Genomic DNA, 16977 nt, shown 5'->3' on the forward strand with positions numbered 1-16977 from the left:
TTCTTCTATAGAAAGACAAGAAGTTAATGTAACATTTTTGTTTATTAAATCTAATAATGTTTGCTGTGTATCAAGTTTGCAATTTGACAATTGATCATCTTCTTTGGCTTTACATAGCTGTACTGGTAATGCGTCCTCTTTTATTCGTGCCTCCTAGGAAACATGTAAATATAAACGTAAAATGTTTTGCATATCTACATGTAGCGATATATTAAATAATTAAAATAAAGGATTGGGAAGAAACGCGTTATTATTTTCAATTATTTTTTTTCGATAACAATCATTACTTTTTTGTGTCTGCAACGGTAATGATAACATCGTTACATTTTTATAGTAACGATAATGAATTCATATATTACTTTATTGTGACTTAATCCCTTTTTATCTATATAACTATTCAATAGATCGCATTATTTTTCATTGACTAGAAATATTTTACAATAAAAATGTAAATATCGACAAATATTTTGTATCTTAAGCTGCATTTTGATAGTCATTGTCAATACTGAAAATCTGTATATAAGTAACGTAAACTATAAATTTTCAGTATTGGCAGTGGGTATTGGAATGCACTTTTAATAACGACATTTAATTAATGTTTAAAAACAATGTTTAAATATTTTTAACAAAATCTACGTTTAAAATTACGATCATCTAATTTCCTAAAGCATACAAAAAATAAAAATATTAATATAAACAATTATCAAATACGTATTAGATATAAGTTTAATGTAAAGAAAAACTTGTTATATAGATTAAATTAAATTTTAAGTTTTAATATTGATTTTTACAATTAATATTTATTATATTGATTAATATGAATTAATATTGATTATTAAATAATGTATATAATTTCTAAACCTAATATATATTTTATTTTAACATTATAAAGAAGTAATTAAAAAAAGTATTGTTATTTTTTATTTAAAATTAGTAATGAGTAACTTTATGTAATAACATTCTCAATATTGAAATGTCTTAATAAAAATTATATATACAATCAAAAAGCTATTTATGCATTAAGAAAAAAACATAGTCAATTTTAATAAACATTTAGTTCAATATTGCCAACTAAACTTGCAATAAATAAATATTTGTTCAATAAAAAAATGATTGTTCAATCAAATTAATGGTTCTTGTACTAAATAAATATATCTTTATATTTAATAATTAGTTTGCAGTAATATTTATTAAATATTTCAACTAATTTATTGAAATTGACTATATTTTTTCTCAGTACACATAAAGTTAAATATTAAATATATATATGAAATAGATATCCTTAAAAAGTAACTTCTCATTTTTGTTGGAATATGAATATTTTTATTAAATTAATAATATGATTAATACCATACAATACAATATTTATAATATATTTAGCTTATTTAGAAAAACGTAAAATTATCTATGATAAAAATAAAGTTTTCTACATAAATTGTTTTTTTCATTTATGAACATTAAATAAATGTACAAACCGTTTGAGGAAAGTACGCGTTGATTATAGCCAAAGATTCTTCATAAACTCGTTCATTCTGATGATATTGAAGATCTTGTATTTTATCTAATCCTCCAAATTTTTGTATCATAATGGCAAGTTTTTCTGCTTGTCCTATTTTCTCTGCAACACCCAAGATTTCAGCCATACCAATTAAGCCGTTAATAATATTTAGATAATCCTTTGATTCAAGTAAATTATAAAAAGCTTGTAATACGCCAGCTTGCACTAATTGGATCAAATGTTGAATTGTTCCTCCAGTTATTAAGGCAATTACAGTCCATGTGGCTATTACTTGTGCATTTCCCTAAAAAAAAAAATTATGGATATATTTATCTATATCAGGATGTATTTATCATAATATTCTTTATCAAAATATTTAAAATAAGTATTTGGCTGATTTTCTTGTGTATGCACGAGAATAGAATATAAGAAACATACTTACAAACTGAAGTCCTCCTATCAGTAGTGGTAACAGATCAGCACTTATTACACTTTGAATTTGGTCTGTATTACCAACTATTTTAAAAATTACCCAAAAAGCTTCCTCTACAATATCTTTCTCATCGGCACATAAATAATATCGTAACACGTTACCAAGATGTAACAATCCTCCCGCGAATATTACAGCATTCTTTTGTGCATCATCACCAATTGTCACTATATTTCCTACTGTACGCAATGCTGGAATAACGATAATTTCTTTCCTCAACGTCAGACACTCTAAAAGTTTCGGTAGAATGCCTGCAGTTTCTATTATTGCTTGTACATTATCGTTGGATCCATTGGTAAGATAAGAGAGTGTCCGGCAGATGTCGGCTACAACAAACAGGGATATTACGAGTATATTTAAAAATTAGAATAAATTATATAATATATAAAATAACGATAAAGCAGATAAAACGCGAATATCTTACAAATTATGTATTGATTTTTATTATTAAGCATGCAATCAAATACTGATAGAACAGGTCTAATCAATCCAATACTTAGAGGTGTACTCTTTTGACATAAATTAGATAAAAGCCATGAGATGTTGTCCATGAATGTCACCTGCATATTTTATCAGAATCAGAAATATTGAAATATTGTTTACTTATTAGAAGAAACGTAGTTTTAAAATTCTACTTGACGTAAAAGCTAAACTTGTCTTGCTAACATTTATGTTAAAAAAACTTACAAACATCGTTATCATAGCATCTTTCAAAGCACTTTGATAAAAATATGTTATAATTTCCTAGGAAATTTCCTAGGAAAAATACATTATTATTACCCGTTTATACGTTTTTTTAGAAGAGGTAGTGCAAGAAAATTGTAAGCACTTTTAATTGCCCAACACAAATATTAGTATTTAAAATGCTAATTGCTAACAAGTAAAAAAACAAAACTAAATTCAAGAACAACAATAAGTTAAAATTCAAGAAATATTTCATTCCAATATGAATGTATACTCCATATATATAATTGATCTAATAAATAAAAAGAATTATGATCTCACATTGTTATCAGATAAAATAAAATATTGTGAAAAAAAGCTAGTAATTCTCTCTCTTTGAAAAAGATTATTTAATTAATTTTCTTCAGATATATATTTCAGCAGATTTGAGGTTTTTATTATATATCAAGAAATTTATAATAATTGTGAAATAAACCGTTCCTTAATATATAATGAAATATTCTGTACTTTCGTATATGTATAATCTTATTTCTTTATAAATAATTATTATTTAGTTTCTACACAGTCACTAACAAGCGGTTTATCAATGCTAGTTGCATGTTTTGTATAATATACATTTCTCTCTTTCAAACACATGTTTTGTATAACATTTTTCTCTCCATTTAAATACTATTTTTTAAATTAGTTATAATTTAATTAAGTAATTAAAGTGTTACGAATATTACTATCTAAATGTTCCAACGGACATAATTCGATTATCTTCACTTTTTTACAATAAAAATAGAAGTATAATATTACAAAAATCATTCATTACTAGTATTAACAATCAATTATTATTGAATGTAGGTGGTTTTAAAAATATTTTGTCACACCAAACACGCTAATGTCTAAAAAACTTGGCGAGCACGTTGAATGTTCCTTCCTGATATAATATTATCCTCTTTTAGGCGCAGACAATAAATTATTTTCAAGATAATAAATATTAATTAACTTTTTAATTTGTATTTCTATTTCTTGATGGATAATATTATTATATATTAGGAAGGAACACTCAATATATATGCTCGCTAAGTTTCATAGAAATTGAGACAGTTCGTAGCTTCTCTTTGTGAATCATATTGTCAATACTGACAATATGAAAGCAAGTGAGATAATCAAGAGTAATATAATCAAGAGATATTATCAAATATCACTTACTGAAGTATCAGATTTAATTAAATCTGCCAAAAGAGGTAGAACATTATGTTTAAGAGCAAAGTCACGTGCACACGGTTTATCTTCAATTATATTTCCTAAGGCACGCACTGCTTGTTCCGCAACAATAGACGATGACTTAAGTAGTTTTAATAATTTTGATACTGTTTCACACATTATAACAAACTGCATTTGTTTGACTGTATCCGAAGTTATGATAGCTAATAGAGATGCTATTTGGAATTGCAAGGAAGTACTGAATAGAAATAAAGAAATTATTTCTTATTCATAAATAATTCATATATGAAGAAAGAATTTACTTAATTTGATAAATCATATTTTCGATTTTTGTATACATACTTGTCATTGTCTAAAAGCTTAATGCAGCGTGGTAATATATCTTCTATCGTATCATTTATAGAAGGATTTTTTTCTTGTTTTAATTTTGCGTAAGCTTGGATTCCCAGTAATTGTAATGTTTCATCTGACGAATTTATATAGTTCACAATTTTATCTATAGAAAGATCAGACTTGGGTGAAAGAGCAGCTTGGTACATTAAATCTATTAGTTCTTGCTTCAGATCAAAATTACGTTTAAATAATCGATTATTTTTTATGGCTTTACATAACTGCACTGCATCATTTTCTATTCGTTTCTTCTAAAAAATATATATATATAGTACATGTAAAATATTTCATACACATGTAGTAGTGTATATTAAATAATTGAAATATCTTAACATAAATTAAACATAATATCGAAAAAGATATATTTACGTATAAAGTTAAATCTAAAATATATGAAATACAGAGAACTGAAATAAAAATATTATCAGCTATAAATTTTTTATTCAAGTTCTATAAATTAGAAAATAATTTAATATACACTTACTTCGTATGCCTTATCAAATGCAATCATATCAAATTTAAATTTTGCTATGTGTCTATTGCTGTCATCCTCTTGAAAAGACATTGTCTCGACGATCTATTGTAGATTTACTTGCATAAATGTTTAAAAAGAAGATTCAAATTAGAAATATACTCATAACGATAACATGATAAATTAGAGTACAGTGAGAAATAGTTTATACATCCGAATCTGGTAAACTGCGTCTATAATTAACTTAATCAAAATTTACATTTGATTATGTGAAGAAATCTCGAATAATATTATAATACGACCAACGTATAATACGAAAATGTGATTATATGTTAAATGTTCTTATTTTCAAATTTACTTTCTATAATAAATATAATGATTTCTATAGATATCTAATAATAAATAAATAAACATGACTAAATCTTCATTTATATAATATCTATAAATAAATTGATTTCAAGCATATCTTTACTAATTAGCCAGTGCAATAATTACCTGATCAAACTGCAGATTCCCTTGAGTATGTCCGTGTTATTTGTTTATCTTAATGTCGATAACTAACAAGTTCGACCTCGTTGTTATTATCGCGTCATGTACTAAACTCTTTACTTCGGATATGAACAGCTAATCGAGTCTGTTTGACAATTATTTGCTCTTTTCCTCAGATTTTCCCTAAGATATTCTAAGATTCATCATTGGATTCGTTCCGATCTTATTATACGATATATAATAATAGAAATATGTAGTCCCCCCCCCGTTTCAAAAAAATCGATGAACTTGAAATAACTAAAAATATGACATTGAAAAAAAATGATTCCCAATCACAATATGTGTCCCTTCGAATCAAACAATTTGTTTCTTAGGTATTTCCATATATCATTAACGGTAATGGAGATATAACTTTGTAATAAAATTATTGAGACGCCGTGTATAATTATATTTATATTTGATTAAATGTAAATGCTTTTTAGTAATTACTTTTTGTCACGCAAATTTCTAAAACTTAATTGGTTGATATCTATTCTAATTTTTTTGTAAGTAGTTATTATCATGTATTACAAAATAATAATCATGTCGTATATCAATTGATCCCTTAACTATAATAGTCTTTCAGTACGAATTCAAAAATAAATTCATCAAGAAATTAAATTTGTTAATCAATCCATCATTCAATCTGTTAAATTCAATCAGAAATCTCTTTAAATTCAGGAGAAATTCTTCAATATTTTAAAAACAGTTCATTTATTAAATTCCAGTTTAGTTTATTACATTAATAACATATGATTAGTATTATTTAATTCAATAACGTTAATAAAAATTATAATTCAATTTATTTTACATATTTTGCTTATTTAGATAAAATGTTTATGAAAAGAAACAATAATTTTTAATGTAAACAGTTTTCGATTTACGAACATAAAATAAGTATACAAACTCGTTAAGAAAACAATAAGCTAATTATAACCATAGATTTTTCATAAATTATTTCATTTTGATGATATTGAAGAGCTTTCAGTTTATCTAATCCTCCAACTTCTTTGATTATAGTAAAAAGTCTTTCTCTTTCTCCTATTTTCTTTGCAACATCCCAGATATTATTTAGACCATTTAAAGCATTAATAACATGCTCGTAATCCTTCGCTTCCAATAAATTACAAAAAGCTAACAATACATCAGCATTTATTAATTCAATCAGATGTTGACTTGTCGTACACGAGATTGAATCCATTAAAATCGATCCAGCCATCTTTTGAACCATTCCTTTTCTCTATAAACAAATATGCATGTACATGTATGTATATGTATTAGACTGATAAGAAAAAAAGAAAATATTTTTTTAATCGCCTCTCAGTTCAAAAGCTTCATTTCATATCAAAAGAACACCCCAAAATTTTTATCAAAAAATATTAAGATTTAGAGGTCGCTAGTGAACGATTCTTAAATCAAAGTTTCGATTTTCCTTAATACATGTTTGATCTGATGAAAAATGGCTTAAACCGGCTTTTAAATGTCGGCTCTCAGAGGCTTCTTATTTATTTTTTATTTATACTAATAGTACAGCAAAAGAGAATGAATTGAAATGAATAAAAATGAACTCATTTCGACATTTACAAATTTGCGCTTCTGATTTTTCCAGTTCAATCAATAAATAATAGAATATGAACATGAATACATTCAAATATAAATAATGAATCGCACATTTTGTATTTCTATTTATTTAAGTTCAAAAATAATTAGAACAGATATTCGGCTGATTTTTTTAGGTTTGCCTAAACATACTTACAAACTTAAATATTTCCATCACTGGTGGTAACAGACCAGCATTTAACACATTTTGCATTTGGTCCATATTATTAATCATTCCTAAGATAATCGAAACAATTTTCTCTGCAATAACTTCATTGGCGCGATGATTCTGTAACAAGGCACAAAAATGTGGCAAATGTATCGCTAAATCATCCAATTCAGACGCCTCATCTATTTCTATTATATTTCCAACTATGTGCAACGCTGGAATAAGGATACTTTTCTCCTTCGATGTCAGACATTCTAAAATTTTCGGTAAAATACCAGTTTCCAATATCGCTCGTACGTTATCGTTGGATTTACAAGTAATGTAAGAGAGCATCATGCAAGTATTGGCTGGAACAAACAGCAACATAAAGGTATCTTAAAAATTTAGAATAAATTACACAATATATAAAATAATAGATAAAACGTGAATATCTTACAACGTAAAACTTCATTTTCATTATTAAGCAGGTAATTAAGTATTGGTAGAACAGGCTCAATCAATTCAAGAGATAAAGCTGAATTCAATTTTTTACATAAATAACTTAAAGTCCTTACAGTGTTGCACATAGATCCTACCTGCATCGTTTTATCAGTATTAGAAAATATTGAAATATTGTCTACTTACTTAAACAAATATAGTTTTAAAATTCTACTTAACATAAGAGCTAAGTTTATCTTGCTAGCTTTTATGCTAAGAGCGCTTACAAATATCGTTATCATTGTTTTGTATTTCAGAGCGATTTCTTAAAAACATATAAGATAAAATTTAATTTTGTTAGCAGATGCTAACAAAAAAAGAAAATAAGAGTAATTCAAGAAATATTTCATTTCAATATGAACATATTCCATATATTTGACCTAATAAATGAAAAAAAACCATGATGTTGACCTGATATCAAGCAAAATAAATGATTATCAAGAGAAGAGTAAGAGTGAGAGACTTATTTATAGATTAACTATATTGAAATTTAAATAATAAATAATTACTCTCATACGAATAGTATATTTGAGATTATCATTGTTGAAATATTTATCATTTATTACAATAATTGTAGAAGGAATAACTCTTCAATATACAGGGTGGGTACTAACTACTCTAAAAGACTTTAAGTAGTGATTTCTCATACAAATTCAAGACGAAAACTTCATATCCGAAACGACTTAATTTTAAAGATACAGAATATCTAGTAAAAAAATGTTTTGTTTTTTTCAAAAATTTCAAAAAACTCGAGTTACTTTGATGAAACTCTGTATGTTTAAAATTGCAATATAACTCGAGTGGTTTTCGAAATTTTTGGAAAAACCAAAATAACACTTGAGTGGTTTTCGAAGTTTTTGAAAAAAAAACGAAATTTTTCCTCAATTTATCAACATGTATCTTTGAAACTAAGCCGTTTCGGACATATAGTCGCATGAAATTTTCAGCTTAAACTTGTATAAAGACTCACCCCTTAAAATCTTTTAAAATACTTTATAGTATCCACTCTTTACAATGAATAACTCTACACTTTCCTATATAATTTTATATATTTATTAATAATTATTATTTACTTTGCAGTATTAAAAAGCATTAAAAAGCACTATTTAAGTTTATTTGTTAAATTAGTTATAACTTTATTAAATAAACAGAATGTGAAAAATATTTCTATCTAAATGTTTTAAATCAAATAATTTTGATTATCTTCATTTTCTTCCATAGAAGAGAAAAATGTAAAATTATAAAATTGATTTATGGCTACTATTAACAATAAATTATATAAATGTAATTTCTTTTAAAAATGTAATCGCTTACAAAGAGTTAGTGATTATTTATTACACTTAATATTGTTCAGTATGCGAATTTCATTCATACATTTTTTAAATGAACGGAAAAAAATGTTGTTTTTGAAGGTTAATAATGATAATAATGAAAAGTAAGAAAGTATAATTAAAGAATATTATTAATTACATTCACTTACTGGGGTATCAGGTTTAATTAATTCGACCAAAGAAGGTAGAGCATTTTGTTCAAGAGCAAGATCACGTGCATATGGTCTGTCTTCGATTATAATTCCTAAACCATGCACTGCTTTTTCCACAACATTAGATGATGCAGACTTAAGTAGCTTCACTAATTTTGATATTAGTCCATTTTTTATAACATACTGTGCTTTTTTGGAAAATGTATCCAAAGTTACAGCAATTAACAAGGATATTAATTCAAGTTGCAAGACAGGACTAAATAAAAATAAAAAAATTATATCTTAAATATTATATCTACCATTGTACAATATATGAAGAAACATTTCAATTAAATAGATAAATCATTTTTTCAGTTTTCATATACATACTTGTCGCTATCTAAGAGCTCAATACAGCGTGATAATACATCATTTTTTAAGGTATCACTTACAGAAGGATTTGTTTTTGAATTAAATAATTCGCTATAAACTTCAATTGCTAGTATATGTAATACTTCGTCTGACGATTGTGTCAGGTCTTGTACAATTTTATGTACAGTTGTATCTACAGAAAGAGAAGAAAGAGGAGATGGAATAACAGCTTCTGTCGATAAACTTGGAAGTTCTGGCTCCGCCTAAACATTACATTTTGATGATTGATCATCTTTTTTGGATGTACATAACTACATCACATAATTGAACATAAATTATGTATGATATCAAAAAGCATGCAAGATATTTATATATAAATCTTAAATATATGAAAGATATCCTAAGAAACATCTTTTATAATTTTAAATACGTTGAATAGTTCCACACATATATATATATATACATATATGGAAATTTTTATCTAATTAATATTATGAACAATGGCGTTCATTTTAATACAAATAAAATTATAATTAAGAATATGTAAAACATATATTATAAATTTTATTTGTATTATTAATTAATATTAATTATAATACAAATAAAAATTATAATATGTTTTCTCTATTCAGATAAAATTTAAAATCCTTTAGAAAAACAATAAAATAAAAAAATAAGACTTTCCTATATAAATTGTTTTCGACTTAAATAAACATAAAATAACAATGTACAAACCTCTTTAGAAAAAAACGCATTTATTATGGCCAAAGATTTTTTATAAATTATCTCATTCTTATGGTGTTGAAGAGCTTCTATTTTATCTAATCCTCCAATTTTTTTTATCATAATGGCAAGACTTTCTACTTGTCCTATTTTCTTTGCAGCATGCAAGATTTTAGTCAGACCAATTAAGACATTAATAATATTGTTATCATTATTTGAAGGAAGTAAATTACAAAGAGCTGGTAATATACCAGCATTCACAAACTGAGTAAACTGTTGAACTGTTGCTCTCGTTATCATAGTAGTTACAGCATATACGGCTATTATTTTTGCTTTTCCCTAAAAAAAATTTATGGATATATTGATCTATGAAATTTTGTATCAAAATATTTGTATTACTTTATATTAATATTTAAAACGAGTCTGATTTTTTGTTATAACCATAGCCGAAAGGAGGTAGTTATGGAATATAAAACTGTAGAATAATACGATATCTTGTAGGTATAGTTTATGCTAAATTCAGTCTGCTTAGATGTGACTACACCGCTATACCAGTTTCATTACTGTTTACTGTGTCGTAAAAATTGCATATCAGTTTTGCAGGAAGCTGACACTTTTACAGGTGTGAATAGGATGGATTGGAAAAAAAATTGTTTTTACAATTATAGACTGTGATTATAGACCAGCCCAAAGTAATTAACGAAGATTTATTCACAATTTATATGTGTATTTGAAATTGTGAATCTCTCTTCAGTTAATGGTTAAATAGTTTTCTAATTATAATTTCGTACTTAATTACGATTATCTGATACAATTTAAATCAATAAATTACGTAAATATGTTGGATATAACATATACTTTCATATTTTTCTATAAATTAAGCTAAATCATCATAGTTCGAGCTCAAAATTTCAGTCAAAACCATTCTCCAACTAACTTGAAACTTTTTATTAATACCTATTATCTAGGCATTGAATGATACCTTTTAATCCTATATGTTTTTCATATCGTAAAAACATTTTCTCCGATCTACTTTAGGGTGTACTCTGTATGTAATTTTGAGAAGCATAGTGATATCAAATGTATAACTTTAGTCCATAGCTTAGAGGCCTTGAATGTAGCTTCCAATTATATAATTGAACTAATGTATCAATTCTAAGCAGAATCTTAAGAGTCATCACGTGTTCACGTAAAACTTGTATAAGATCTTATGACTAGTATTCTAATTTTATGCGTATGTATCGTAAAACGTATTATATTCGTAAATATCTACAATTTCTTGTAAATTTTATAGCTAGTAAGATGCTATCTCCAAAAATATTGTATAAAGGTATAAGCACTTAAAAAAATTCTTACAAGTCTTACAGGAACATGTTACGAGCCTTACGATTCTGCTTACAATTTAGACATAAATTTGGTGATGAAATTCGTGTATGTATCCGGTATGAAATTAAATTATGTACTAAGTATAATAGTTGCTGGTATTATGTACTAGTTACTAGTTCCATAATCAATATTTCATTCTTATTAAATACTTACAAATAGGATTTCGTTTATCATTACTGGTAACAGATCAGCATCTATTACACTTTGGATTTGGTCCGTATTGCTTGCCACTTTATAAATTAACCAAATAGTTTCCTTTGCAATATTGTCTTTCTTGTAAACATAATACCAATACAAACTACGAAGACGCGACATTCCTCCCGCAGAGATGACAGCATCCCTTTGAGCATCATCACCAATTTCCACTATATTTCTTACGATGAGCAATGCTGGAGTAAAGATTTTTTTTAACCTCGACATCAAACAATCTAAAATTTTCGGTAGAAAACCAATTTCCATTATCGCTTGTACATTATTGTTGGCTCCATCAGTAAGATAAGAAAGTATCCGGCAGGTATCGGCTAGATTAAACAGCAATATAAATATTTCAAAATTAGAATCCCTCTCTCTCTTATGGAAAAATATTATTAAACTCGCGAAAAGCTATTGGAAATAGTTAGAAGATTACTGAATTTAAATATTGTACAATATCCATTCAAATAGTTTTTTCACAAATCTGATATTTAATATAATAAATATAAATATTTTTCCATAAGGGATGAAATACATAATACATAAAGTAACGATAGAACAGATACATCGCGAATATCTTACAGATCATGTAGTTATTTTCACTATTAAGCAGACGATCAAAAACTGGTAAAACAGGTCTAATCAATTCGAGATTTAAAGGTGGATTCCTTTGACATAAATTAGATAAAACCCATGAGATATTGTCCATGAATGTCACCTGCATATTTTCTCAGTATCAAAAAATATTGGAATATGGTCTACTTAATAAAACATAGTTTTAAAATTTTATTTGACATAAAAGCTAAGTTTGACTTGCTAGCTTTGATGTTAAAAACGCTTACAAACGCTTGCTAACGTATCATTTCATTTCTTTATGAATTATTATATTTACTTTCTATGCTGTCTCTATAAGAAGCTTAGTTTGACATTGCTATGTATAGATATATCTACATTTGTATAGTATATATTTCTCTCTCTCTCTCTCTCTCTCTCTCTCTCTCTCTCTCTCTCTCTCTCTCTAAAGTATTACTTATAAATCTCATTTCTAGTTATAATTTAAATAATTAAACGTAATATTAAGAATATTACTATCCGAATATTTTAATCCAAAATAACGATATAATTTAATTACCTTCAGTTTTTCGCAAAATGACGATAAGAATATAATATTATAAAAACAATGATATATTAGAAAGCATAATACAAAATTATATATATAACTCAAAGTAATATTATAAATTACAAATATGATGCAAAATATCTTATAATATTATATTACAAAATTTATTCATTGTTAGTATTATATGATTAATTATTACTAAATGTCGTTTAAAAATGTTTTTATCACACTTATTACTATTTGATTACAAATAACGTTTATATACTGACTCTCTAAACAAACGAATAAAAATGTTGTTTCTGAGTATCAGCGCTGACAATAAAAAAGCAGGCAAGATAAATATGTAGTCAAAGAATATTTCTAAATAAAATGTCACTTACTGAAATATCAGGTTTAATTAAATCAACTAAAAGAGATAGAGCATCATATTTAAGAGCAAGGTCACATGCATAGGGAATATCAATTATATTTCCTAAGACATACACTGCTTGTTCCACAACAATTGAAGATGTAGACTTAAGTAACTTTATTAACTTTGGTATTGCTTCATATTTTATAAAATTCTTCGATCCTTCGGATAAACTCGAAGTAATAGTAATTAATAAAGATGTTACTTCATATTGCAAGTAGATGCTATATAAATAGAATTTAAAAAATTATGTCTTATTCTCATGAATACATGAAGAAATAAATCACAAAAGAAATGGTCAATAATATACGATTAAATTGAAAACATCATGAAGTTTGAAACATATTTATTATCATTGGCTTATGTATATATAAATACATATACAGGGTGTTCCAGAATGACCGCATTTCTTCTTAAGAATGTATTCTTAAAGTAATTTTGAGACGAAAATCCTAATACAAAAATATCGAGGCTACAATAGTTTTTGAATTATAATGGTTAAAGATAGTTTGTAATTCGAAAACTATTATAGCCTCGTATTTTCGTATTAGGATTTTCATCTTAGAATGTTTAAAAGAATTCAGAAATAATAATAAAGATTATAAAAGTAAAATAGTTTTTGATTTATAAGCATTTAAAGTTAGCTTATAATTCAAAAAATTATTGTAATCTCGATATTTTCGTATTAGGATTTTTGTCTTAAAATTATCTGAAGAATACGCCCGTAAAAGGAAATACGATCATTCTGGAACATCCTGTATATGTATATGTATATACAGGGTGTTTCCAAATTAAATGGCAAAACTTCGGGAGCGTGTAGAGGAGTAAAAAACTAAGAAAAAAAGTCCTATAGACATATGCTCCTTTTTGCTTTGTTTCGCAGGAAATCACGAAAAAAGAAAAAAATATATTTAATTTATTATTTTAATTATTTTATTTATAAACTTTTTAATGAAGATTTTGTTCGAAATGTGCACCTCTTGCAGCAATACAAGCATTGCATCTGTCAAACACGGCTCTTGTAGCAGCCAGGCACTGTTCTTGCGATATTCTGTTCGCTGCAGCTACGATACGATTTCTCAAATGTTGCTCTGATTGAATAGGCGAAGAATAAACTTCTTGCTTCAGAGTACCCCATGCATAGAAATCTAATGGCGTTAAGTCGGGCGAACGAGTTGCCCAATGTACTGCTCCTCCACGTCCAATCCATCGTTGTGGGAATTTTCTATCTAACCAGGTTCTAGCGACTCTGCTGTAATGAGCAGGGCATCCATCTAATTGAAACCACATTTCAGTACGTTGTTGTAATGGGATGTTTTCTAAATAGTCAGAAAATTCATTCTCCAAGAAATTTAGAAAACGGTCCCCATTTAATCTTGCAGGTAAAAAAAACGGTCCCACTAAAACGTCGTTCCAAATTCCAAGCCAGACATTAACAGAAAACTCTTGCTGAAATTTGTATTCTCTAACAGACCTGGGATTTTGATGAGCCCATAATTCCTTTGATTAATTATTCCACCTCTGGTAAATGTTGCCTCATCTGACCACATTATTTTAGATGGAAATAAAATATCATTGTGGCATGTCTGAAGGTACCAGTTACAAAAGTTCAATCTGTTCCAATGATCTTGAGGTAATAAATTTTGCACTTTTTGAATGTGGTAGGGATAGCGATTATCTCCTTTTACAGTTCGCCAAATTGTTTGTGGTGACACTCCCAATACAGCCGACGCATTCCGAACGCTGGTCTCAGGATGATTGTCAAAATGTTGTAAAATACGATTCCCTGCCTGCAAATCTCTTCGTAACGCTGCTTGAAATCGGTTGTTTTCTTGTCGAATTGAAAATGTTCCAGTCTCTCGCAATCTATTAAATGTCAACATAAACACTCTTCGGTTTGGCACTCTTCTGTTTGGAAATCGTCGTGCATATTCTCGCACCGCCTTTAAAGCATTACCGTTGCAGAAACCGTATACAAAAACCATATCAGCATATTCACTATTAGAATACGTACGCGGCATATTGCAAAAGACAAAATTCATCTACTGTTAAAGGCTTTCAAAGAGCGACTGACAAATTCATAACAGAAAGTGGAAAATGTAATCAAATATGTCGGTGCTAGATATGGCAAGAAATGTAAACATTTTTTTTCGATTTCTCTGAAACGGAGCAAAAACGAGCATATGTCTATAGGACTTTTTTTCTTAGTTTTTTACTCCTCTACACGCTCCCGAAGTTTTGCGATTTAATTTGGAAACACCCTGTATATATACATATATGCTACAGAAGAGTTCGATAAACGGTTATAAACAATTTACGTAATCCTATAAATTCTTTTCTTAATTTTCATGTGGATACATACTTGTCGCTGTCTAACAATTCAACGCAGCGTGATACGATGCCACCTTTTATCATACACTTTATAGAATTTCTTTCTCGATCTAATTTTTTGTAAATGTGAATTGCCAGTAATTGTAATGTTTCGTCTGACGAGTTTATGTAGCTTGCTATTTCATCTGCAGAAAAATCCAAAACGGATGAAAAAGGAGCTTTGTACATTAAACTAAACAGTTCTTGTTGTGCATCAAAATTGCGTTTTATCAATCGAACTTCTCTTATGGCTTGACATAGTTCCACTGCGCCCTTTCTTGTTTGTAATAACTCCTAAGATACATTTACATGTATCAAATAAGTAAAATATTTCATATATGGTACATGTAGTGATTTATGTTAAATGATTGAAATGTTTTAATAAAAGTTATATGGAATATCAAAGAACATGTAATGTATTTACATAATATATAACGTTCATTCTCAAATTTATAAAATATATGATGGAAATAAAAATGTTAGCTACTATAAAGTTCTTATGTAAGTTCTATAAATCACAAAATAATTTAATTTACACTTACTTCGTTTTTAAAATAATCTTCAATGTTTGTTGTGAATGCATGATCGTGATCTCCTCGAGAAAACATTGTCTAGATGATTTACTGTAAATTTACTTACATAAACGTTAAAAAAAATTAGAAATAAACAAAATATCTTTAAGATAGTATATACTGCGATGACCGTATAAAAACGTGATTGTATTAAATGTTGCTAATTTAAAATTTATCATATATAATAATTGCACGCAAAGTGTTGAATATTTATTTATATGGAAATTTATAACAAATTTATAAACATGCTTCATTTATATATATATATATATATATAGTATCTGTATAAATAAATTTATTTCAAGCATATTTTTACTAATTAGCCAGTATAATAATTACCTTATTAAGCTGCCGATTTTACTACGTGTGCCCGTTTATTCTTTGTCGGAGAATTTAAGTAACTTATTACTATTGTGTCAAAAATAAAAAAGAAGAAAAATATTACCTTTTATAATTATATCGATGAAAGTAATTATCGAATGAAAGTCAAAACTATGCACTTGATTAAAGATGTCCGTGATGAGCACGAGAGTGTCCCGAATTGTGTGTAAGCAAGTCTTTTATTCTCGGATTTGTTGATGTTTCTAGATCCCGAAAATCAGTTAATGTCGATAACCGGACAAATACGAACTCGCTGTTATTATCGTATGATAATAAACTCTTTATTTCAGGCACGAACAGCTAAGCGTGTTTGTTTTGACAGTGACTATCTTAACATTAACCGTATTAAAGTTTTCTGAGAACCAAGAAATGATTTCTGCAAAATTGAGGGGGAATTTCGTTAGTGGAGAAACGCGTAACATTTACATGATTTTTGTTTTCATTTTAATAGATTATTGATCAAGTAGAAAT

The 16977-nt window shown here is 27.0% G+C and overlaps 2 protein-coding genes across 2 annotated transcripts; both read right to left on the reverse strand.

Moving 5' to 3' along the window:
• Positions 1-1457: 1457 nt before the first annotated feature.
• LOC108728050 (importin subunit alpha) lies at positions 1458-4839 on the reverse strand. The gene is made up of 6 exons (XM_018456400.1): positions 4759-4839; positions 4227-4525; positions 3870-4122; positions 2413-2548; positions 1941-2314; positions 1458-1802 (listed from the first exon to the last, which is right to left on the reverse strand). The coding sequence occupies exons 1-6, from the start codon at positions 4837-4839 to the stop codon at positions 1458-1460; spliced, it is 1488 nt and encodes a 495-aa protein (XP_018311902.1).
• A 1345-nt stretch (positions 4840-6184) lies between these two features.
• LOC108728096 (importin subunit alpha-1-like) lies at positions 6185-16161 on the reverse strand. The gene is made up of 11 exons (XM_018456456.1): positions 16096-16161; positions 15546-15847; positions 13155-13407; positions 12237-12372; positions 11616-11983; positions 10089-10415; positions 9372-9616; positions 9000-9258; positions 7479-7617; positions 7031-7389; positions 6185-6514 (listed from the first exon to the last, which is right to left on the reverse strand). Exons 1-11 carry the CDS (start codon positions 16159-16161, stop codon positions 6185-6187), a joined length of 2784 nt encoding a protein of 927 aa, XP_018311958.1.
• Positions 16162-16977: the final 816 nt, after the last annotated feature.

This window comes from Mycetomoellerius zeteki, unplaced genomic scaffold (assembly GCF_001594055.1).
Source record: "Mycetomoellerius zeteki isolate Tzet28-1 unplaced genomic scaffold, Tzet1.0 scaffold58, whole genome shotgun sequence".
Taxonomy (NCBI): Eukaryota; Metazoa; Arthropoda; class Insecta; order Hymenoptera; family Formicidae; genus Mycetomoellerius; species Mycetomoellerius zeteki.